This window comes from Dipodomys merriami, unplaced genomic scaffold (genome assembly GCF_024711535.1).
Source record: "Dipodomys merriami isolate MVZ:Mamm:240054 unplaced genomic scaffold, mDipMer1.0.p SCAF_120, whole genome shotgun sequence".
Lineage (NCBI taxonomy): Eukaryota > Metazoa > Chordata > Mammalia > Rodentia > Heteromyidae > Dipodomys > Dipodomys merriami.
In genome coordinates, this window is record NW_027202494.1 from 1020364 (window position 1) to 1044135 (window position 23772).

General features: G+C 59.1%; 1 protein-coding gene and 1 long non-coding RNA gene across 4 annotated transcripts; one reads left to right on the forward strand and one right to left on the reverse strand.

The window, feature by feature from the left end:
- Positions 1-4395: 4395 nt before the first annotated feature.
- On the forward strand, positions 4396-18419 carry LOC138823521 (uncharacterized protein C16orf74-like). Its single transcript, XM_070016890.1, has 4 exons — positions 4396-4575; positions 9766-9811; positions 16841-16984; positions 17561-18419. Exons 2-4 carry the CDS (start codon positions 9784-9786, stop codon positions 17617-17619), a joined length of 231 nt encoding a protein of 76 aa, XP_069872991.1. The 5' UTR covers positions 4396-4575; positions 9766-9783; the 3' UTR covers positions 17620-18419.
- A 207-nt stretch (positions 18420-18626) lies between these two features.
- LOC138823522 (uncharacterized) lies at positions 18627-23489 on the reverse strand. Of its 3 annotated transcripts, none has more exons than XR_011370848.1 (3): positions 23167-23489; positions 22343-22538; positions 18627-18660 (listed from the first exon to the last, which is right to left on the reverse strand). It is a non-coding gene; the product is annotated as an uncharacterized lncRNA (long non-coding RNA). The 3 variants fall into 3 exon arrangements; XR_011370846.1 differs by lacking the exon at positions 18627-18660 and adding an exon at positions 19886-20602; XR_011370847.1 differs by lacking the exon at positions 18627-18660 and having other exon boundaries at positions 21963-22538.
- Positions 23490-23772: the final 283 nt, after the last annotated feature.

The following is a 23772-nucleotide window of genomic DNA, read 5'->3' on the forward strand; positions in this document are numbered from 1 at the left end:
GACACCATGGCACCCACTTTGAAGTCTCAAACAAAGGTTGACTTTGAAGCTGCCAGGCCGGCAGCGAGCCAGCCAGCTTTCACCAAGCTGGACTGCTGCCCGCCCGCAGCGCCCTGCCTGAGCAGCTGGCAGCTCTCAACGGTGGGGAGGTCACGGACCCCCGGGGCTCCCCACCCTCCTCCCGCTGAGCCTTCCCAGAAAGCACAGCGTTTCCTACATGTGCCTGGCATTAGAAGGTTCAGCGGAGGCGGTGTCCTTCCTGGCCACCAGTGGTAGCCGCTAGGCTGGGGCTGGACGGTGGCATGGAGGCACCTCCGGTGACCGGGCACGAAGGGCTGCTGCTCCTCTCCAGCCTCCAACAGCCACGGGCCAGACCAGAGCTTCCGTTTCATTGCTCTCTTCTGCCCTCCTCTGGTGCCATGATCCTTGCCAGCTCCTTCCTGAGCTCACATACCCACAGCCCACAAGGTCTCGAGCCCATGCATCATGCCCACTGGCATCCCCCACCATGCTTCTGGGCGGAAGAGCCACAGACACCTGTAAAGTGATGTCAAATCATGGTGTCTGTCCCTCCTGCCTGCAGCCCCAGGGGTGGGGGTTGCTGGTGGACTGGAGGTCCCTGCTGCCTCTCACCTGCGTCCCAGCTCTGTTGGGGTCTGGACAGGTAGGGGTCTGCCCGGGCACTGGTGACATTGCTGTCCCTTACGGACACCGGGGTGAGACGACTGGAGCGCCTCTTGCTCAAAGCCTATGAATTCCCTCGAGGCTACAGAGTGCCAGAAGGTTCCGAGATCTGCTGTTCCTAGCTTGGGCAATATGCAAGCTAACTCAACAACCCAGACAGCTGTGGGCCCAGGGAGTCACAAGACTAAGGCCCGGAAGCCATGATGCTCCGTTCCTCCCACCCTCCCCACCTCCCCCTTCTTCTCCTGCCCATCCCTCTCCCACTCCTCTCACCTCTACCAAGCAGAGACCTCCATATCTGGCTTTGGGAAGCCCCAGCCCAGAGCCAACCTATGAAAATTACCACCCATGTCCACCACCCAATACTCCATTACAGAATGTGTGTGAGTGTGTGCGCGTGTGCACATGTGACTAGAGTTTGAACACATGGCCTCATGCTTGCTAAGCAAGGGCTCCTTGGGGTCCTACCACTTGAGCCACACCTCCATCTGGGTTTTCTGAAAGTTAATTGGAGATGGAGCCTCTTGGCCCTGGCTGGCTTCAAACCAGGGCTTTACACGTCTCAGCCTCCTGAGTAGCTAGAATTAAAGATGTGAGCCCCTTCGCTCTGCTTTTCTCTTTTATGCTTTCTACCCTAGCAGGATGATAGGCACAGGCCTTCACACTCAGCTATTGATTGAGATGAAATCTGGAGACTTTCTGCCTGGGGCTTTGAGCCACAATGCTCCCTGCCTCTGCCTGGAGAATAGCTGCGATTGCAGGCTTGAGCCACAGGTAGATCAATCACCTTGAACTAAAGAGCGGAGGGGCAGCGCCCAGGCCCAGAGTTCAGGCCTCTCAACTGACAAAAAAAAAAAAAAAAGATAGCATTGCCGGGCGCTGGTGGCTCACGCCTGTCATCCTAGCTACTCAGGAGGCTGAGATCTGAGGATCTCGGTTCAAAGCCAGCCGGGGCAGGAAAGTCCATGAAACTCTTATCTCCAATAAACCACCAGAAAACTGGAAGTGGCGCTATAGCTCAAGTGGTAGAGCACTCGCCTTGAGCTGAAGAGCTGAGGGATAGCGCCCAGGCCCAGAGTTCAAGCCCCATGACCAACAACAACAAAAAAAACAGGCACGAGTCACAGCCCCTGGCTTGGAACATTCCTTTAAAAATAATGCTTACAATCCTGCATATGAAATCATTCTATTTGGCCATAAGCAACTCACTGAGTTTACGGAGTGCTTGGTAGTCACGTGGGGGAGGCCAGCTTTCCCCCTGCTGACTCTGGTGAGAACTAACATGGGAGATGCATCACGTTCCTGTTCTGAAGTAAACTTTGATTGGCTTCTGTTTTGCAGTTTCCCCTATGTTTTAGAAGCCACCAGTGGCTATTTTTCTAATTTAACTTTGGGGCTGGGTAACTCATCCTCATGGTCCAGGTTTCACGAGGTAGAAGGCAGCTGTGGGGTAGAGGGTCTGGTGGAAGCTTCCAGACTGCATCCACAGAAGCAGGCACAGGTCTGCATTCTTCTCCCTTCCCTTCCTAGTGAGGCCCTGCCCCGCGTCTCTTGTCTTGAGATTACTGGGGTGTAACAAGCTGGCCCCTCTGTCATTCCTCCATCCTTTTTTCAGCTCTCCATCCTTCTTTTTTTTTTTTTTTTTTTTTTTGCCAGTCCTGGGGCTTGAACTCGGGGCCTGGGCACTGTCCCTGAGCTTTTGCTCAAGACTAGCACTGTACCACTTAAACCCTAGCCCCACTTCTGGCTTTTTCTGTGTATGTGGTACTGAGGAATGGAACCCAGGGCTTCATGCATGTAAGCATTATGCCCACCTTGGGTCCTCAGCTGCACCCAGACCTGAGCTCCTCCTGCATTAGAGTTCCCACCACGCAGCTGGCCCCTCCCTCTCTCCGCCCAGACCCACCTGAGCTCCCATCTACCTCACTTCCTACCCCCAGACCCTGCTGCTACCTAGAGCGGAGGCTGCCATGTGCTCTCTCTCCAGGAAAAATATGGCTCCTCTAATAAACCTTCTAATAATCTTTCTCCTGTGCCTGCCTGCCTCCGCATGGTCCCCTGGCATGGATGTGACAGATCCTTTCAATGCATGCTGCCACTGAGCCACTTTCCTAGCCCTCCATCCTTAAACCCAGCAGGAGCCGGAGCCTGGCCACAGCCCCATTGCTCACTCCTGCTTGTGACCCCTGTCACAAGCTCAGGCTCTGCCCTCCTGGGTGGAAGAGGCTTGCCTGCATGTCCCCAAGCCCCAGCACCTGCTGCACACTTGGCACGTAGAAGTGCATAGGAAGTCATGTGGGGAGCGAGCGTCTGAGAGCATGAACACCGGCTACTCCGCTTCACCGTGCCAGGAGTGGGTGGAATTGAGAGGCCTGACCACACAAGGGTCTGGGCAAGGGAACCTGGGGCAGCCACTGTCCTACCAAGGCCTGGCTTTCTCTCCCGCAAGAAGAGGCACCTGCCAGGGCCCCAGGGCCTGCACATTTATCTCTGTCCTTCACCCCACACAGGGCCCCTTTCTCCGCTCAGCTGCAACTTCTGCTTTTCAGCTTCTTCTCTTTCACACCCTTCCTCCAGGTCTTAGGTATCTACTTTTTCTCTTCCTGCCCCTCCCTGCCGGTGACCCCACCCAGTTCTTTTCCTCTTTTGATGCACTGCGTGCTGTGGAGGGGGAGGGGGTTGCAGGCCTGTCAGCCCCTGGCCCTACAAGTCCTGACTTCTGTGCCGGAGGTCCCAGCCCCTACCCTGGGGAAAGGGCTCCTGCCCGCCTCCTCCCGTGGCCTCCTCACAGGCTCTGCGGTGGCACATCACAGATCTGTCTGCCCCGTGGCCGTCACTGACCCCCTCGAAGCCTCTAGAGTACCAGAAGCTCAGGATGTGGAGGCTTGAGGCTCGCGGTGGGGCCACCTGTGACTGGAGGGAGCCAGGGCTCCTGAGAGGCCCATTTTGACAGGAGGCTGCACCAGGCTTGGGAATGATGTTAATCCCAGAAGTCATCAAAAGTCTGAAGGGGTGGGAAGCGAAAGGCAACCCTCCGATTGCCCCCCACGTTTATCCCAGCCGTTACCAGAGGAGTCCTGTGAAGGAGCATGTGACTGGACCCCAGCAGCAGGGACCCCAGAAACAAGTCGGGGTCACTGTGGCGTGTCCTCAGAGCCCCGCACCTAAGGCTGAAGGGTGGCAGCATGGCACTGATCCCGTTCCCTGCACTCCCTTCCCCCAGCCGCCTAGAACTTTCCTAGGACGAGAGAGCCCAGAGGGGGGGGGCCCCGGGCAGGACGGCCGCCAGACCCTGGCCCGAGCGAGCTACTGGATAGGGCTGGTCGCGGAGGGGGCGGGGCCTGGAGGGCGGGGCTAATAGGGATGGGCGGGGCTAGCTACAAGGACGGAGCCGGGCACGGGGCGTGGCTCGTGCGGGCGGGGGCGGGGCCCAGCTCGGAGCAGAGCTGTCCTGGGACGGGGCTAGCCGCGTGGGCTGGGTCAGGGGCGGGGCTATCTGGGGGTGGGGCCAGTCTGTTCATGGGCGAGGCTGGTGGCGGGGGAGGGGCAAGCAACGGGAGAAGGCTCGGCACGAGGCGGGGCCGAGCTGTCTGTGGGCGGGGCTAGCCCCGTGGGTGGAGCTAGGCGAGGGGTGGGGCCAGCCTCGTGGGAGGAGCTGGCGCGGGGCGGGGCGGGGCGAGGCGGCCCTGTCCTCCAGGTGCCGGGCGGGGGCTCTGAGGCGTGCGCGGCGGCGGCGGCGGCGGCGGCGGCGGGCCGGGAGCGCCGCGGGGCCATGACCCGCGCTGCCGTCTCCTGCAGGCTCGTTGCAGCGGCCCCCGAGCCCGGTGCACGCGGCCGGCAGCGCCCGGGCGGGCCCCGCGTGCGGCTCGGCCGTGAGCGCCCCAGGAAGCGGTGAGTGCCCGCGCCCAGCCCCGGCCTCCTGCGGGGCCCCCGCGCGCCTCCCCGGGCGCCGCGGCCGCGCGGGCGGCGGGAGGGCGGGAGCGGGGCGGGGCCGCGCGCTCGGGCGTCCCCGGCTTCCCGCGGACTTGGCCGGGCCCGGCCGGGGAAAGTTGGGGCCCGCGGCGGCGCGGCGCGGGGGTGTGTCCCGGGGCGGGGCGGGGCCGGAGGGCCCGGGGCCTGGGGGAGGGCGGGGCCTCGGAGGCCGGGGAAACTGAGGCCCCGGCACGCCCCGCCCCCGGGCCCCGGCCGGCCGAGGGGGGAGGCCGGGTATTTATAGACTTAATCTCTCGCCGGCCCAAGGAGGCTGACAGCCGCCGCCTAATCTCCCCGGCGCGGGGTCCCCGGCGCAGGTGCCGCGCCCGGGGCTTGTCCTCGGCGGACCGAAGACGAGCCGGGCGCCCGTGCCTCCAGCCCACCCCGGGCGGGCACCCAGGACCCGCCGAGTACAGGGGCTGAGCCGCAGCCGCACGGCCGGTGACCTGGCCAACTCCGGCCTGAGCCCAGCCCACCCGGGCATGGAGGGAGCCGGGCCAGGCCTCCGCTGCAGGTGTAAAGCCCACGATGAGAGCCACGGCTAAGGAAGGCCGCAGCGCCCAGCTCTCCTGGGCGCCCGAGATGGCTCCCCGCTGGCCTCTTGTGGCTCCTGATTATCACTGACTGACCACACCTGCCCCGCCACCACCTTCGGGCCCACGGCCCCACGGGGTGCTCCTCTCCTTCCTGGCCCTCGCGATTTAAGAATGCTTGTACTGACCTGTAAGGTAGAGGCAGGTGCCCAGCCCCAGCGGGGTCCCAGTGGGTACACTGGCCCCCGATTGCTGAGAGGTAATCATTGAGAGGCTGTGGCCAGCTGCTCGGCGTCCTGAGGCCCACAGCCCCTGGGCTGGGGCTGACGGAGCAGGTGGCTCTGCTCGCTGACCCGGACAGAGGCCCCTTAAAGCCAGCATCTGTTCCCAGCGCAGTTCTGCAGCCCAAACCGGTTGCAGGAGTTCTGACCCTGTTGCACAGAGTGCGTGCCCTCTGTGAAGAAGGAAGAGGCTCAGGGGCGTACGGCCCCTACCTGGAGGAAGACGCCCCTGTCTCTGGAGAGGCCGGGCCGGCAGCCTCCCTTGGCCAGCAGACCTGGTCCTGCCTCCCAGGTCCACCACCTAGGCACACGGCCCCATTCCCCATTCCTCCCAACTCACTTCTCCCTGGCCCAGCCTGGTTTTTAAAAGAGGTCTTTGTTCGGGGGGTGAGGTACCACCATGACTCAGGCCCTCCTCGCTGTTGGTGGGTTTTCAGATTTTATCTGGGAGGAGGCAGCAGAAAGACAGGCCAGTTGGCTGCCAGCCGCTCTCTCCATCCTGGGCATCCGGCTCCACCTTGAGGTGCCAGACAGAGTCAGAGGGCTTTGGCACATGGAAACAGGCCAGGTCCAACAAATTGAAACAAGGAGACCCAGAGAGATTTCACTGTGGGCCAGTGGTGAATGTCTTAGAGTCCGCCTGCATTCCAGGCAGACACTGCAGCCTCCCAGCCACCTGCCGGACCTGCCTCACCTCCCGTGGCAGAGTGGGACTGGACCACCATGGTCTTCCCAAGTGGGGCCGGAGGGAAGCCAGTGGGGCCGGCCACTCACCCAGCGGAGCTCCATACCTCTGAGATTCTTTTACCTGTCTGTTAAAACCCCATGGAAGGCCGGGAGCCAGTGGCTCAGGACTGCAACCCTAGCTACTCAAGAGGCTGAGAGCTGAGGCTCACAGTTCAAAGCCAGCTCAGGCTGAAAATTCCATGTGAGATTCATCTCCAGTTAACCACCAGAAAACCAGAAGTGGGGCTGTGGCTCAAACTGGAAGATTGCTCACCTTGAGAAAAAGAGCTCAGGGTCAGCACCCAGGCCACAAGTTCAAGCCCCACAACCGACAAAAAAAAACAAAGGAAGCTTGATGCCTACGGCTCATGTCTGTCATCCTAGCTACTCAGGAGGCTGAGATCTGAGGATAGTGATTAGAAGCCACCCCAGGCAGGGAAGTTTGTGAGACTCTTACCACAAATGAATCACCAAAAAGCTGGAAGTGCAGCTGTGGCTCACGTGGTAGAGCCTAGCCTTTAACAAAAAAGCGCAGGAACAGCAAACTGGTCCTGAGTTCAAGCCCTAGGAAATGGCACCAACATATAAAAAAAATCTGTGGCTCCTGTGAAAATGGTCACACACATACCTGGGGGCGGGGGGGCGCTGGACATGATGGTAGCTTCAGAGCAGGGCTGTGTGCAAAGCCAATCCTGTCCTGTCTGTCACCACACAGAAGGAACACACCCCTCCGGGAAGAATAAGTTTGTGCACTTGCCTGTCCTTGTCCCGAGAGGCTCCTGTGACCATTTAGTGATAAGGAGACATATATCCTGGTGCCAGAAGGAACCAGCGTACACATTGTGAACAGCCCAGGTTCAGAAGGAAACAACAGAGCCTGGGCCCCTGAAACACCAGTCACACACCGCCTGTCGGTGTCACTGCCAGCGTCACACTCTTGTGCACTCACACTGCCAGCGTGCACAGAGGCTCCCACACTGTGTAGGGGAGCAGGGCATGCTCGCCCCTACCCCCTCCCCACCCTGTCTTTTTGCAGTACCGAGGCTGGAGCCAGGCTTACAAATGCTGGGCACACATTCTATCACCAGAGCCACACCCACAGCCCTTTTGTTTGTGTTTTGTTTTGGAGACAGGTGTCTCCCTGCTACCTCCGTCTAGACTTGCCTTGAAGCCTATGCTCCTGTCTCTGTCTTCTAAGTAACGGATTTCAAGTGTTTGAACTGTTCTTGAAGGTGTTCCCAACTTTGAAACAAATTGCAGGAATCCAAACACCTGTGCATCACCAGAGACACAAAGTGGCCAAAGGCCCTGGTCACTTCTTTTTGTTCTTTCTTTCTTTCTTTCTTTCTTTGTTCCAGTCCTGGGCCTTGAACTTGGTCTGGATGCTATCCTTAGCTTTCTTCACTCAAGGCTAGCACTCTACCACTTGGAGATAAGAGTCTCATGGACTTTGTTGCCTGGCCTGGTTTGAACCTCAATCCTCAGCTCTTGGCCTCCTGAGGAGCTAGGATCACAGGCTGCACCAGTGGTCCTGGCTGGCCGTTCCCTTCTGTCTACACGTACACATGCCTGCCACTGCGCTCTTGCCTGGCCCAGCGTCCATTTGCAGAGAGGATGACCTTTGACTCGACATACCACGTCGTATTTCCTAAAAGCAGGACCATCCTCTAGAAAACGCAGTGATCACAGTCAGAGAACTTAATATTTATTCCATACTGTCAACTAAGATACAACTTTTCTTCTGATTAATTCTGTGTGTGTGTGTGTGTGTGTGTGTGTGTGTGTGTGTGTGTGTGTGTGTGTGTGTGTGTGTGTGTGTGTGTGTGTGTGTGTGTGTGTGTGTGTGTGTGTCCGGTCATGGGACTTGAACTCTGGCCTGGGCGCGGTCCCTCAGCTCTTCAGTTCAAGATGAGCACTCTAGGGGCTGGGAAGGTGGCTCAGTGGTAGAGCGCTTGCCTTGCAGGCATGAGGGCTTGGTTCGATTCCTCAGCACCACATAAGCAAAAAGAAAAAAAGCCGGAAGTGGCACTGTGGCTCAAGTGGTAGAGCGCTAGCCTTGAGCTGAAGAGCTGAGGGACAGCGCCCAGGCCCAATCAGGCCCCATGACTGGACCCCCCCCAAAAAAAAGATGAGCACTCTACTGCTTGAGCCCCAGTGCCACTTCCGGTTTTCTGGTGGTTTATTGGAGATAAGGAGGTAAGAGTCTCACGGACTTTCCTGCCCAGGCTGGCTTTGAACTTCGAGCCTCAGATCTCAGCTTCCTGAATAGCTAGGATTACAGGCGTGAGTTCCCGGTGCCCAGCTCTGACAGGTTCTTACAAATACAGATTCATGGAGGACCCCATCTCCCACCTCCAGCTGAGAACTGGGACCCTGGGCTGCGCTGGCTCCACCCGGCCCTACTGTGGTTTCCCTGCCGTGTCTTTTACAGCACTCCCGGTACCTGGTCCCTCTAGGAAAGCTTGGGCTTCAGACCAGCAGGGGAGAAGGGTGCCCTGCAAACCCCGTGCCTGTTTCGCTTCCAGGGGGCTCCAAGATGTCCCGCTGGGCCTGGCCGCCAGAGCGTGGGCTCGTGTCCACAGTGATAAGTTCAACGCCCTGTGTCCCTTGCAGCCACACAGCTTGTGCCAGCTAGCTAACCCCTCTGTGCCTCGGTTTCCCCCTGTGCAGAGAGGCTCTGGGCAGCGCTGGGCACGCAGCAAAGGGAAGGAGAGCCGTCCCTGGAGGCCTGGCCTGGGCGTCACCCCAGCTGCGGAGCCTCCCGTCCCCCGGAGGCAGGGCACCCCGCCTGGGGCCTCAGCTGCCCCTCAGAAGCCCCTGGGAGTTTACTAAAAAAACAAACCACAAACTCAGCCAGACGCCACTAGGACCAGTTACCCAGCATTACTCGGGGCAGTGCCTGGGCAGTGCCACTTGGAGGGCTCCAACCCTGGGCCTTACACACACTGGGCAAGTGCCGGACCTGAGCTCCATTCAGGCCCCTTGGTCTCCTTGCGTAGCTGGCCTGGAACTCTTAATCTGGCTGCCCCCACCGCTGCCCCCAGCCCGGCCTTGCTCATGGCCCCTCCCACGCACCCTGCGTGCTTCCCTCTGCTCCTGGGCATGGGCTGTTCCTGGCCTGCTGTGCACTTCTGCCCGAGGACCAGACCGGTGCTTCAGGGGTGGGAGAGGGGGAAGGGGGGAAAGGGGGGAGGCAGGGCTGGGGGTAGACCCATCCTGGGATTCAAATCCCAGCACTGTAACAAAGACTCCAAGGTTATTGATGAGGGGCCTTAAAAAAGGGGTGGGGGACAGATTATAATGGAAAGCACCACTCTGGCCTGGCCTGGCCGTCCCCAGCTCTGCAGAGACCACTGTTAGCTGGCCCAGAAGGAAATCAGGGGGTGCCACTCCCTGGTCATCAGCCCTTGAACTGACTGCCCAGCAGCCCGCCATGCCTCCTGCCAGCGCCCGTGAGCACATGCTGGCTGGAGGTGGTCACAGTGGGCACCGTGACCTCACAGCTAGCCCCTGGGGCCGTGGCCCATAGGGAAGAGACTCTGGCCTCTGACTCTTCTCTTACTCCACAGGCCCACAGAGGAGAAGATATGGGGCTCAAGATGTCCTGCCTGAAAGGTGAGGTGGAGGATGGGGCCCTGGGGCTGGGGAGGGAAGGACGAGGGGTGGAGGCCATGGAGGGAGACCCCCCCTCCGCCCTGGGACACCCATCCTCAAGCCATAAACAGCAGGTGCCTCTCTGACTCCTAGACCTCCTCTGGGCTTCCCTTCAGTCAGCATATGGTGATACAGGGAAAATAGTGCCCTTGGGCCTCAGTTTCCCCCTCAGGGCAGTCTCCGGCCAAGAGCATGAGGAGCAGGATATGGAAGGGGCCTGTCATCTTCCAGCAGGAGCTCCAGCTGGCCTGGTGCTGGAAAAAGGAAGAGCACTGGGGAGGGAGTTCTGGAAGGACCCAAAATCCATGAAGGGTATAGGCCATGTTGGTTTCTACAGTTTTCTGTCCAGAGGCACCACAGGCTAACAGGCCACATGGAACGCCCCCAAATCCAGGGCCCCTCCCCGGTGCTCTGCCTGTGCGGATGGGCGTCCGCCGTCCTCTCCCGGCCCAGGCCTGGGAGCTGCACTCGGCTCTCACCTTCTGCTACATCTCGGTGCCTAAGACCCATGCGGTGCCCCACGCACATACCCGCCACGCACCGCCCCAGTGCCTCACACACACACGCTGCACACACCACACATGCCTGACAGGCGACACCCCAATGCACACGCTACACACACACACACAAACACCAGGTATTTGTCCCCCATGTACACATAGTTGACTTCATGAACACCCAACCCCCCATACCCAGCGCCCCACATGTTACACACACACACAGCCTACATGCACAGATCCCTCCCATACACATACACATACAACACACATAACACACCATACCCATACACCTGACACACTGCACACACACATACTGACATGCCTACACACACACACAGAGCCACGGTGCAGAACGGAGCATGAGATGCTGCTCCTGTCTTTCCTGCCCTTTCACCTTTCCTAGGTCAGGCTCATTTTGGGCAGCCTGGAACAAAGCCCCTTGTCAGTGAACTGGATTTCTGGCAGGCTCTGTGTGGCTCACTGGGGCCCGGCACAGCACTTTTCCCGAGAGCAGCCGCTCCTGCTGTTCATTAGCTCTCGTGTCTGCCCCTGCCTTGCACTCTGTCACCCGCTTTTCGAGCTCTAGGCAAGCTTAGGGGTCTGGGCTGAAGCTTGGGGACTGATCAATTAATGTGAGTGAAGAATGGACCTCCCCCCACCCAGGAGGTGAAGGGGGACTGCAGGTGTGGCCAGGGTGAATGGATGACCCTTAGGGTCACCTCTGATTGGTCAAGCAGAGTTCTTGTGCCCACCTCTGACTGAGGTCTGGCATCTTGACTGACAGCTCTGCCAAGACTGCTTGTAAAGGAGGAGAGCAGTGGTGGCTCCGGAGAGAACGGGATGTTGCTCGCAAAGGGAACAGTGCAGTCAACCTATCATCTCCAGGTCCTGGCCCATGCTGGACTCCAGGCCCAGCCTACAGAGACATGTGTGGTGCGTGTGTGCGTGCGTGCGTGTATGCGTATGTGTGTGTGGGGGGGGATTCCGTGGAGTATCTGTGAGCTGTGTAGGCTGATCTGGGAGCAGACATAGCTGAGGTTTAACCTGAGGAATCTTCACTTCCCAGTGGGCCTGGGACTCTGCGGTTCCCAGCACAGAGCTGGATTCAGGGCATCTTTGTGTCGTTTTTCTCTTAAGATGAGGGAACAGACATAACAAAATGAACTCTGGTGACTGCTAAGTGCACAGCGCACCGAGCACATCCACCCTGTGCAACCACCACGTGCTCTCAGGCAGGAGGTGAAACTCTCCCATTCTTCAGGAGCTGCCCTGCTCTCCCTCCTGTCGGCCTCTGCCCCTGCCCACTTCAGGGAGCATCGTTGGCATTTGCCCTTTGGTGGTCTCTGGGGACTTTCACTGGTTCCATCATGTTTCCATGTTCAACTGAGCTTTCATGTCAGTGTTTCATGGTGTTTTTTAGTTTATTTTGGCAGATGCTGGGGTTTAAGCTTGCTAGGCAAGTTCTCCACTCCTTGAGCCACACCCCTAGTTCGTGTGCTGGTCCTTCATTCCATTTTGGGACTGAGTAATACTCACTGGGTGGATGGCATGAGTCACTTTGCATTTGCTATCACAGCGTACCTGAGATGATCAACTTCAAAGGAGGAATTGTTTGTTTTTGCTCAGTTTCAGTCCTTGGTCACTTGGGCCTGTGGTGCTAGAACATGGTAGAAGGAAAGCTAGACGGAGGAGGTAGGGGCCAATGTTCCACTAAAGCCCTCAGAGGCATATGCTTCTAATCCCCAAACTTCCTCCCCAAGGCTCCTCCAATGGCCTGACTTCCTCCCCATACCCTATCTCCAATAGCCTAACTTCCTCCTCTATACCCTACCTCCAGTGGCCCGGCTTCCTCCCACTGGACCTTGCCTTCAATAGCCTGACCTCTTCCCTCACTTCAGTCAGCCCCACCTCCAGTGGCCTGACTTCCTCCTACTAGGCCTCATCCTTAAAGGGTCCCACACCCCCTCAGGGTGCCAAGGACCAGGCCTTCAACTGTGGGCTGAGGACACTTGTCAGCGTCTGACTGTTGGGTCACAACATTGTGATGCCGGAGGACCTGGCAGTAACCCTGGGCCCACCTTCCTTCCAGCTGCAGGCAGGCCTCCGGCCGGGTCTTCCACAGGGTCTTGGCCAGGGGTGCCACAGAGCCAGCTGTTCCTGGAAACGGCACCCCCCCACACTCCCAGCACCGCAGGACTAAAAGCCCCGCAGAGCCGAGAGCCCCAGGGGCTGGGAGCTTTAAAAGGCTGCCTTGCAGGCCCGTCCGGCCCTGCGGAGAGCTGGGCGGCAGGAAGGAAGCTCATACATTTTTTACTGCGGCCCTCTGCCCAGCCAGGTCCCTGGAGGTGCTGCCCAGGCCTGGGCGTGACCCAGCCACGGCGGGTGGAGGCCAAGAACCCACTGCTGTACACGTGGCTAAGACAGACCCAGGCTAGCAGCCAAGGCGTGCCTGGCTCCTGCTCTGCCCGGGGGCCGTTCCCTGGCTGTCCCTTGGGTCCTTAGCAGCCCCGGGGGACACTGGTGCGGCCAGCTCTGCGCCGTCTTCCATCTGCTCCACTCTCGCTGCTGCCCGGCCGGCTCTGCGCTCCGGCTCGGCAGGTACTCGGCTATCGGCAGCAGGAAAGACCCGCCTTCCCCTTGGGGTCCCGGGTCTGCTCTTTGCGGCCTGCACCTCGATTGCTGGGCAGTGTTGGGGTTGAAGAGGAGCAGATTTGAGCTGGGCGCTGGTGGCTCACGCCTGTAATCCTAGCTACTCAGGAGGCTGAGATCTGAGGATCGCAGTTCAAAGCCAGCCCGGGCAGGAGAGACCGTGAGACTCCTATCTCCAATAAACCACCAGAAAACCGGAAGTGGTGCTGTAGCTCAAGTGGTAGAGCGCTCGCCTTGAGCTGAAGAGCTGAGGGACAGCACCCAGGCCCAGAGTTCAAGCCCCACGGCCGACAAAAAAAAAAAAAGAGGAGCAGATTTGGTAGTGAGTGGGTGTGTGGGCACCTCTGTATCCTGCTGGGGTCACATCCAGCTAGCCCTCCAGAGCACCCCTTAAACACTGCCGCAACCCCGGATTTCCTGCAGCAAACTGGAACACCGTGCTCCCCATAGACGGGGGTTTGTGCTCCCAGGGCAGGGCCATGCAACCTACCGGGCGGCTTCTGCCTCCAGCAGATGCAAGGGTCCTGGGGCTGCCGTAACAAATGACTGTGCACTGGGTGCTTCCAGCAAGGGGAATCCAACCCCTCACAGGTTTCGAGGCCGGAGTCTGCGGTGGAGTGTGACAGGGCCGTGCTGCCCTGGTGCAGGTCCTTCCTGCTCTTCGGGTTCCGGAGCCCCTGTGCCCACTCCCTGCCTGCTTCTCCCTGTGGCCATTTTGCTAGTCTGGTGGGTCCAGACCTGTCTCAGGCCTCCCGAGGATTCCACGCGTCGGATTCCGAGCCCTCAAATCTACCATGAGCTCGTGACAAGATCTGCAGCCGACCCTGTCCACGGAGGCCTTGCCCCCGAACCTGGAAGCCGGTCCTTGCTGTGGGGCCCTGGGCCCGGTAACTTCAGGGGGACCCTGTTCAGCCGGCCGGCCTCCTCTCCTCTGAGCCCCACAGTGGGAGACAGGACCGCGCTCTTGGGTCTGCGGTGGGCTGGGCCGGGGCGGGCAGGGGGTTCAGCGCTGGCTTCGTCTGAGGCCAGGCCTGGGCTCGCAGCCATAGCGGTGGGGCAGCGCCCTGAGGATCGGTGGAGCATGCCCCCCCCGTGTCCCCAACACCCCAAGTCAGGCACTGACTTGTGCTGAGCCGGGAACCTGGGTCTCCCCCAAGCCGCCCATGCCCGGCAGGCTGAGATGGCGCCCTCTGGAGGCGTTGTCTGTGTCTGTGGCAGGCACGGTGGACGGAGGGCGCGCTGGGCCCCTGCACTTCCTCCGCTCCACAGCCGCGTGACCCCGCACCCATGGGCACCGTGACGTGAGCTCTACTGACGGACAGCTGGCGAGGAGGTGGGAGGGACCCCGCCCCACGCCCGGGCCCTGCGTCATGGCCTCGTTTCTCCGCTTCTCCCCGTCCCCTCTCCGGCAGTGCATCCCTGACGCAAGCCGGGGCTTTTCCCTTAATTAAAAAGAGATTTAGAACAGCCACAGTCAGGGGCTGGGCTGCCTGGAAAAGGTAAAAGTGGCCAGAGCTGTCCAACCCCATCCGTAAGGATGCCAGACCGTCCTTGTAATTGGAATTAAAAAAAAAAAAGATTAAATGCCTCTGAAACCCTCAGAGGCATTTGATTTAAAAAAAAAAAAAAAAAGATTTGCCCTGTCATCTGTGAGATTAGTGCCAGTCCCCTGAGCCCTTGTGTTCCTGCCCCAGGGCCTTTGCGTATGCTATGGCTTCCCCAGTGCCCTCCTGCTTCTCTGCGGCCCCTGAACCCCCCCCACAGCCTCAGACTACCACTTTCACCTCTCAAGCCTGCTTTTCCCTTTGCTTCTCGCTGACCCAGGCTCTGCTGCAGGGAGGGCAGGCTCTGTCCAGTGCTGCATGACCTGGAGCAAGTCTCCGAGCTCTCTGTGCCAGATCATCTGCTTTGCTGGGAGGACAAACCATAAGCTCTCTTCCTCGGGATGTCCCGCCTCCCGGGCCACCGTCCTCAAGACCCGACATGCGGCCTCTGGGGTGGGGGGGGAAGGGGGGCCGCTCTCCCTCCCTCCCCTCCAGCAGACCCTGCTGTCTGCAGGTCCTCTTCCTGTGTGGAGGTGGAGCGGGGCGGGGCGGGGCAGGAGGCACAGGGCGGAGACCATTCTGTTCTCAGCCGTGCCTGGACCTGGAGCGTGCCTGGCTTCGGTAGGGGCCCTGGTGCCCACTGCCTGAGCCCTGCCAGGCCCGGCCCACGGCCGTTCCGATGAGAGGACAAAACGTCCCCTAGCTAAGTGTCTTGCCAGGACCAGCTATGTGGTGTCTGGCCCCCCAGGGGTGACCGCAGGTGGGGACAGGGCGCGGGGCCTCTGTCCACCAGCAGTGGCCCCCAGCTGCCTTCGGGCGGCTGGCTGGATGGTCGTTCTTAGAGTGGGGTACGGGGGCTGTGGGTGGAGATGTCTGGAGCGGCGCCAGCAGGCCCAGCAGAGGGGCCTTGCCCGCAGTGTGCCCTGGGCAGCTGAGGAGCTGGTGGCCTGGGTGGGTCGGAGTGCCGTGTCTCCTGTCCCCTGGCCGTGCTGTGCAGCCACCATGGGGACCGCACAGAGCAGAGCGCCAGCCGGCAGAGACCAGCAGGGGGCGCCCGCGGGCCGCAGGCCTGCCAGAGCCAGGTCTGGGAGGCCTGGGAGAGCAGGCTCCTGGGCAGAGCCTGGAAGTGGGGTCCGAGCCCCGGCTAGCTGAAACCCCGGGGTCATGCCTCCCACCTGCTTCGTGTTACCCGCGTTATTCCAAACGCTGGTATCAGGGCGCTGGGTGCACAGCCAGGGAAACCGAGGCCCCGAGTGAAGTCACCTGCTAGGCAGGGCCACCCGGAGCCTGTCAGAGCCCTGTCGTCCTCACAGAGCAGACTCGGCCTGCGGGCGGGCTGTGGGTGGTGTCTGTAGGTCTCAAAGCCAGCCAGCCAGGCAGTGCGGCCCAGTACTGAGACCCTGGGTGCTGCTGAGAAGAAAAGGGTTCAGTGTGTTGCGAGGGGTCCCAAGACCTGCCAGTGCCCAGCCTCCACAGATGGCTTCCCACACCCAAACCCGTGTCTCCACGTCCGTCTGCTCGCTGCGCCTTGGTGGTCTGGAATCCTAGCCAAGAAATAGGCAAGCGGGGGCTGGGAAGGTGGCTCAGTGGTGGAGCGCTTGCCTCGCATGTATGAAGCCCTGGGTTCCAGTCCTCATCACCACATAAACAGAAAAAGCCGGAAGTGGTGCAGCGGCTCAAGTGGTAGAGCGCGCTAGCCTTGAGCAAAAAGCTCAGGGACTATGCTCAGGCCCTGAGTTCAAGCCCCAGGGCTGGCAAGAACAACAGCAACAAAAATAGGCAGGCATGTTAAGCAACAAATAACTTCTGGCTGGGAAAACCAGTGCTGGGCTGGGGCAGAGCTGGCAGGCTCGTGTCGCCATCCCTGCAGCGGGCCTGGTCCAGGGCCCGGCCGGACAGGACACAGGGGCTGGGGTACGCCCCTCCCCTCCCCCAGGTCTCCAGCATCTCTCTAAGGCTCTGGGAGCCATGCTTGTTCCAGATCACCCGTGTGGGCTGTGCTCAGACCCACACATCTGTGCCAACAGACACGGACGTCCGCCCCTCCCCGGCTTGTGCGAGCCTGGAGGCTGGGGTTTTGCTTCCTTGAGCCTCAGTTTCCACTTTCCCCCCTTGCCTCAGAGCGCTCACTCCTGCCGGTGCGGAGGGAGGGAACTGTGCATGAGTGTGCACGCATGTTCATGTGTGTGCACGCGTGTTTGTGTGTGACCATGTCTGCACATTTGTGTACTTGTGTGTGCACGTGTGTGCCTGTGCACTGGTGCACACTCATGTGAGTGCACACGCTGCTTCCGCAGGCTTCAAGATGTGTGTCAACACCAGCGGCAGCCATGACGAGGCCCCCGTCCTAAACGACAAGAACCTGGACGTGCCCAACATCATCATCACGCCCCCCACGCCCACAGGCAGCATGGTGCTGGCCCGGGACTCGAGGTGGACGGGTGAGTCGGCGCCGCGGCCCTGGGCACAGCGCCCAGGCCCCCTCTGCCCTGCCTGACTTGGGTCCTCACTACCCTCAAGCTGGCTGGAGCGCCGGGCTGCATGCTGTGACGGGCTTGGCACGCTGGCCTGGGCTGGCTGGCCCGGCCATGATGGCGCCGCTCGCTGCCGCGGCCAGGCCGGGAGGGCTCCAGCTTGATGTCCACTGCCTGGCTGGAGAGGACCATGCCCGTGCCTTCTGGATGGGTGGGGGGAGGGGTGCATGGAGAGGGAGCCCCAGCCATGCCCCCCTTCTGCCCTCAGGACACCCTGTGAGCTCCAGGGAGGCTGGAGCCGGGCCTGTGCTTGGCGCTGGGCCATGGCTGCATGCAACTTGGCTCGGTCACAGCGTTCACTGCCATTGTATAGAAGGGCAGACCAAGGCCTCTCCAAAGGGGTGCCCAGACCCCCTGGCTGTCTGCATCACCAGGGCCCTCCCAGCTTGCAGCAACACCCCTGCCCAGACGTCAGGGAACTCGGGGTAGTGGCCTGAGGCAAAGCCCGTGGGCCCAGTGTGCTGACCGCTGTCTGTCTCCTAGTCTGGCTGGATGAGTTGGGGACTGCCCCGGATGATGGCGAGATGGACCCTGAGGCCTGAGGACCTATCCGGTGGTTCCCTTTGCGCTGGGCAGCTGGACGCGGACAGCGATCGGGCCCTGGACAGGACAGAGGTAGCAAGATGCGCGTGGCGAGCTGCAGGCCCCAGCGCGGTGCTGAGTGGGCCGGACGCCCGCCACCTCCGTGCTCGCAGCGAGCTCACACGGCGAAGGGGAGGGGACCTATCTGCATCCACGATGGCCACAGGGTTGGGCCCACCCCCGGCCCCGCACACGGCCGCAGCCGCCAAACTCTCCAGAGGACTGGCTCCATTTTTTATACATTGTTTTACAGATACTGCAACAGTCCCAATGTGATTTATAATCGCCTTTTTGCATTTTAAGTAAAGGTCCTCCTTACAGATGCCTGCTCCTGCCTCTTCGGGTGGGAGAGCACAGAGCCTGGGGAGAGGAGGGTGGAGGTCATGGCACGCTGGGGCAGGGGGAGCTGTGGCCGAAAATGGTAGAGCGCTAGCCTTGAGCAGAAGAGCTCAGAGACAGCGCCAGACCGTGAGTTCCAGCGCCAGGACTGACCCAGAAAAAAATCTCACCGACTTTTCCGTCTGTATTGGTCTTTAACCCAGATCTCAGCCTCCTGAGTAGCTAGGATTACAGGCGTGAGCCACCGGCGTCCGGCTACTTCTGGCCTCTTGGTGGCCCGCAGGCCCCCACCCGCGCAGCTCTGGAGACTTGTTTATGGAGGTGGAATCTCACTGTGTTTGCCTGAGCTGGCTTCCAATGACGGTGCTCCCAATCTCTGCCGCAGGCCGCAGGCCTGACCTTACCCAGCCTTCCTGCCCTGGCTCCGGTGTCAGCCTGCTGCTTCTCCGGCCAGTGGAGGGCCTCTTCAGAGCCGGCCTAGAGGCCCAGATTCAAACACTACTCCTTGACTTACTGGGCCTTCTTTGAACACACCCTCAGGGATGGATTAGCAATGTCTGTGGTTTGTCACAGCCCAGCACACTGATTAAAACAAGAAGCTGTGAATGCATGAATGGCTCCCACCGAAGAGTGCTGGGTGACCGAGGCCGAGGTGATGAGCACTAGGGAGGAGAGACAAAGATGGCTCTGCAGCCATGCCCTGGTGTGTTGAGGGCAGCTGGGGGGGAGGGGCAGGGGACCAGGGAACATTCTGGTCTGGCCTCTTGGGATTCATGGTGCCTTCCTGCAAAGCGGGGGGGGGGGGGGGGGGGGGATGGGGGGGAGGGAGTGTGAAAGCAGATGGGAATGTGATTTTATAATGACAGCAGCAGATGGCAAAAAGACACAAGGGTGTACTCACACCATGCTGGAAGGCCGCGGAGGGGCAGCACACGGACGCAGCCTTACCTCGACTCTCCCGCCTGAGCCAGGGGACGTGCCAGCTGCAGGCAGGACCGCAGGGGCCTGGGGCACAGGCTGCCAGGTTGTGAGAGCCACAAGTGGGTCAGAGGGCCCGGTGGCCCCCTGGGTGGACCGGGAGCTTTTTTTGTGTTCGGCTCTGCCTGGCAGGGTGCACACAGGGAGTCACGTGCGCACCGCTGCCCGCGCCTCTGAGCGTCTCCTGCTCCTGCTGGAGAGGGGCACCGCCGGCCCCACGCCCCGCCCCTCTTCAAACACACCACGGAATCTCCAGCATCATCCAGCACAGGCTAGCGGGGGGCTAGGGCAGCCTGGGCTGCACAGGGACATGGTCTGGCCATTTCACCTCAAGTTTTTCTGCGACGAGGCAGGCTCACTAGTCATGGGCATGGCCAAGATACACACGTGGAGCTTGTAGACTACTGTAAGGCTGCAGGTGGTGTTCATTGATTTAATTTGGGAGATGGCGATCCTTGTGCCTAAGCTGAGGGGGGTGGAGCATTCTGCAGGGCTCCATTCCTCCAGACCAATTGGGGACACACAGTGTTTGCCCAGATATAGGAAGGACAGGATTGGGGGCATCTGTTGGGTTTTGTGATGGAAAACCCGAAATAAAATGAGAGTTGCTTTTTTTGCTGCCTGAGCTCAGGACCTCCCCAGAAGCTAGGATTACAGGTGTGAGCCACCAACCCTGAACAGAGCAGTTTACAAGGGCAGGCCCTGAGAAGGGTGAGGCCTTGTCTGCTCTCTGGGTCTCCACCACAGTCCTCCACAAAACCCAGCGGGGAGAGTGTCCTGCCCAGAGCAGACCTGGGGTGGCTGGGGTCACCAGCGGAGCAGCTGTGACGCCCCGCCCCCTCACCCCGCAGCACCACCCCAATGTCATCGATAAGGAGCCAGGAGTGACTCGAACGTCCATAGCTCCCGAGGCCCTCACTCCCCCTCAACGCCCACTGGAGCCGCCTGACCGTCCCGGTCCCTGGCAGCTCTGGGACCTGCTCTGGTCTGGGTGGCCGTCACGGTCTCCATAATGCTGGCCCAGCGTTGTGCTGCGCACCTGTGGGGTCTGCCTGAAGCGAGGATCATGTTCAGACTGGAGGTAGGAATTTTTTAGGGAGAAACACCCACGTGATAGTGCCCTCTATCACTGCTAATCAAGGGCGCCTACCTTCAACGACACTTTCTTCGCTTCTTTTTCTTAGTTGCTCATGGGGCTTGAACTCAGAGCCAGCGTGTTGTCTCTGAGGTGTTTTTTGTTTTTTGGGTTTTTTTGCTCAAGGCTAGTACTCCACCACTTTTTTTTTTTTTTTTTTTTGTCGGTTGTGGGGCTTGAACTCTGGGCCTGGGCGCTGTCCTTCAGCTTTCAGCTCAAGGTGAGCGCTCTACCACTGGAGCCACAGTGCCACTTCCACTTTTCTAGTGGTTTATTGGAGATAAGAGTCTCACAGACTTTCCTGCCCGAGTTGGCTGTGAACTGAAATCCTCAGATCTCGGCCTCCTGAGTAGCTAGGATGACAGGTGTGAGCCACCGCTGCCTGGCTGGCTTACAGTTTTCTGGTGGTTAATTGGAGAGAAGAGTCTCACAGACTTACTTGAAGGGTGTGGCTTCAAACCGTGATCCTCAGATCTCAGTCATCTAAGTATCTAGGATTACAGGTGTGAATGTTCAGTTTGCCACTATTGTTATTTCTTTCTTTATTTGATTTTTCAGCTGGTGTCAAGTTTGAGCTCTCTTCCTACAATGGCTTCTTGCTTCCTAAAAGAAACCCAGGTTCCACAAATTGGAGAATGAGGCTCTCAACCAAGGTCTGGGCCGGTGCTGCAGCTCTGCCCTCTAGTGGACAGAGCAAGTGAGTGCTTATGTAGGGAATCTATGTATGATTTAAAAAACAAAAACCTCGATCTAGCAGTTCCAGATTCTTGGAGTTTCTGAAGAAATTGAAATTTGTGTGTGTGTTGAAGAGATTCCCACATACACTCATATGAGCATTGCCACACTGCTCACAAAAATCCCCACGTGGGATCCACCCAACTGTCCTGCCTTTTTTTTTTTTTTTTTTGCCAGTCCTGGGGCTTGAACTCAGGGCCTGGGCGCTGTCCCTGGGCTCCTTTGTCTCAAGGCTAGCTCTTGAGCCACAGCACCACTTCCAGCTTTGTCTATTCATGTGGTACTGAGGAATCGAACCCAGGAGAGCTTCATGCATGCCAGGCAAGTGCTCTACCATTAAGCCAAATTCCCAGCCCAGGGTAAATGGATTCTAAACAACTGGACACAAATATAGCAGACTACTACTCAGCCCTTACAAAGCAGGAAGTTCTGTCATCTGAAACAACGCAGATGAACATGATGCTGTAAGTTGGGCATAGGAAGACAAATACTGCACACTCTCACTGGTATGAGGGAAATGTGCGCATGGATTGAAAACACAAAAGGAAACAAAAGCTGTTTCTGTATGTCTCGCGTGTGCCCCCGGGCATCTGAACAAAGCCTGACAGGTGATGTGAACAGGCAGCCTTGCTTTCTAGAAGACGGTTCCAGAGCGGGGAACCCTGCACAGGTCACAGACCACCCAGCACCTCAGCTCCCCCCAGCTCCATTCCTCTGGTTCTCTTCTTGACTGTGTCTGGAAGCCCCAGTGCCCTCTGACTGCTCAGTTACTTCCTATAGCTCTCCAGCCACCCACCTCTCCTGTCAGACTGTGTGTGCCTGAGCTTAGAGGGCTAAAAAGAAACGGCCTCAAGTGGCAGAGCACCTGCCCAACAAGCTTGAGAGCCTGAGTTCAAATCCAAGCACTAACCCCCAAAATAATAAACCTCCAGACTTTAAAGAGGAATAATTCGCCTCATGTAAGAGTCACCCTCTGAAGCCGCCAGGAGGTTTACGGTAGCACCCGTCACTGCCTTCGAACACCTGAATGTTTCCATCACTCCATAAAAATGATTAACCGTCATCTCTCCCCAGCCCACCCTCCCTCTTCTCCCGTCTCCAGGCAACCACAAAATCTTTGTCGTACGGACTTGCCTATTCTGAACATGCATCCAAAGAGAGTCATACAATGTGTGGACTTTGTAGGTGCATGTCTAGGCTGATACTGGGGCTCGAACTCAGCTTGAGCTTTTTTGCCCAAGCAAGGCTGGTACTCTACTAGCTGAGCCACAGCTCAGGCTAATTGGAGATAAGAGTCTCACAGACTTTTCTTCCCTGGGCTGGCTTGGAACTGTGATCCTCAGATCTCAGCCTCCTGAGTAGCTGGGATGACAGGCGTGAGCCATGGGTGCTCAGCGGCAGGTACCTGTGGCTCTCCATGGCACCTTCCGCCTCTCAGTGCATCTGTTAGCGGACGTTGGGTTGTGGTTGCTGTTTGGACATTTTGAGCCCCCTACCTGGTAGGGGCATCCGCGCCTTGTGCAGTGGAGGGAATACACTTGTTCTCCCAGAAGCCTTGTGGGGCAAGTGGCAGCATGGGCTGTTTTACAGGTCAGGACACTGAGGCTGGACTGCTCTCCTCTTCTGCTCCCACTGTAGCTTCTGGATTTCAGCTGTCTCCCCAGAGCTCTTCCTTTTTGCTCTTTTTATAGGCTGCGAAAACCAGGAAGTGAAGCCTTGCCAACACAAATATTTGCCAGTCAAGAAAACATTTCCCCATCAATCAAAAATGCAGACAAGCTGGCACCCACCCTTGGCGGAAGCCGGAGGCAGATTCTATTTTGGCAGGGTCCAGGTGGCCCACGACCCCCTCCTCCCAACACTTCAGGCATCTGCTCCTCCCAGATCAATTTAAAGAAGAAAGGGCCAGGGCTCTACTGGGCTCCTTGCCCGAGTGAGCTTTGGTTATTTCCTTGGAGATTCCTAGCTGCAGAAGGTTCTAGTACACGGTAAAACCTCCAGGTCTGCCCCCGATAGCTCCTAATGGAGATAAGCAACAGGCAGTTGTTCTTTGGTGCTAGATATGCAACCCAGGGCCATGTGCATACCAGGCAAATACAGCCTTGCTTTATGTTGAGACAGGGTCTGGCTATGTAGCCTGGGCTTGCCTTGAACTTGCCGTCCTTCTGACGCTGGGGTCATGAGTATATACCACCACACCTGGCGTTCCCAGGGCCTCATGACCAGAGTGTGAAATGTGTGTTCAGCCTCTTCGCCCCCACCAACCATAGATTGAGTGTAACCTTTTCTGGCTTACTACCGCCCGACATGGCCACCTGACCTGTGATGGTTCCGCTTTCTGTCCTCCCCCAGGACGCCTGGATCACACTTCCCGGGAGAGCCATGGTAATGACACGCTTCTGCTTCTGGGAGTTCTGACAGGTGAGTTCGCTGACCCGTGCGCCCTGCTGAGGGCATCTGGTTTGGAAGCAGGTGTGCAGAGTGGAGCACTCCACCTGCAGGGGCTGGCTGGGCTGGAGAGCTTGTGCTCAGCGGGTGGGAAGCCCTGGGGTCAATAAGGAGAGAACGGAGGGAGAGGGGAGAGAGAGAGAGACAGGAGAGAGAGAGAGAGAGAGAAGAGGGAGGAAGAGGGGAGGGGGAGAGAGAGAAAGGAGGAGGGAGAGGTGGGGGGAGGAGGAGAGAAAGGAAGGAGGGCAGGAGGGAGGGGAGGAGAGGGAGGGAGAGAGGGAAGAGAGGGAGAGGAGGGGAGGAGAGAGAGGGAGGGGAGGAGAGAGAGGGAGGGGAGGAGGGGAGGAGGAGAGGAGGGGAGGAGGGGAGGAGGGGAGGAGGGGAGGAGGGGAGGAGGGAAGGAGGAGAGGAGGGGAGGAGGAGAGGAGGGGAGGAGGGGAGGAGGGGAGGAGGGGAGGAGGGGTTCTCGCGGGGGCGC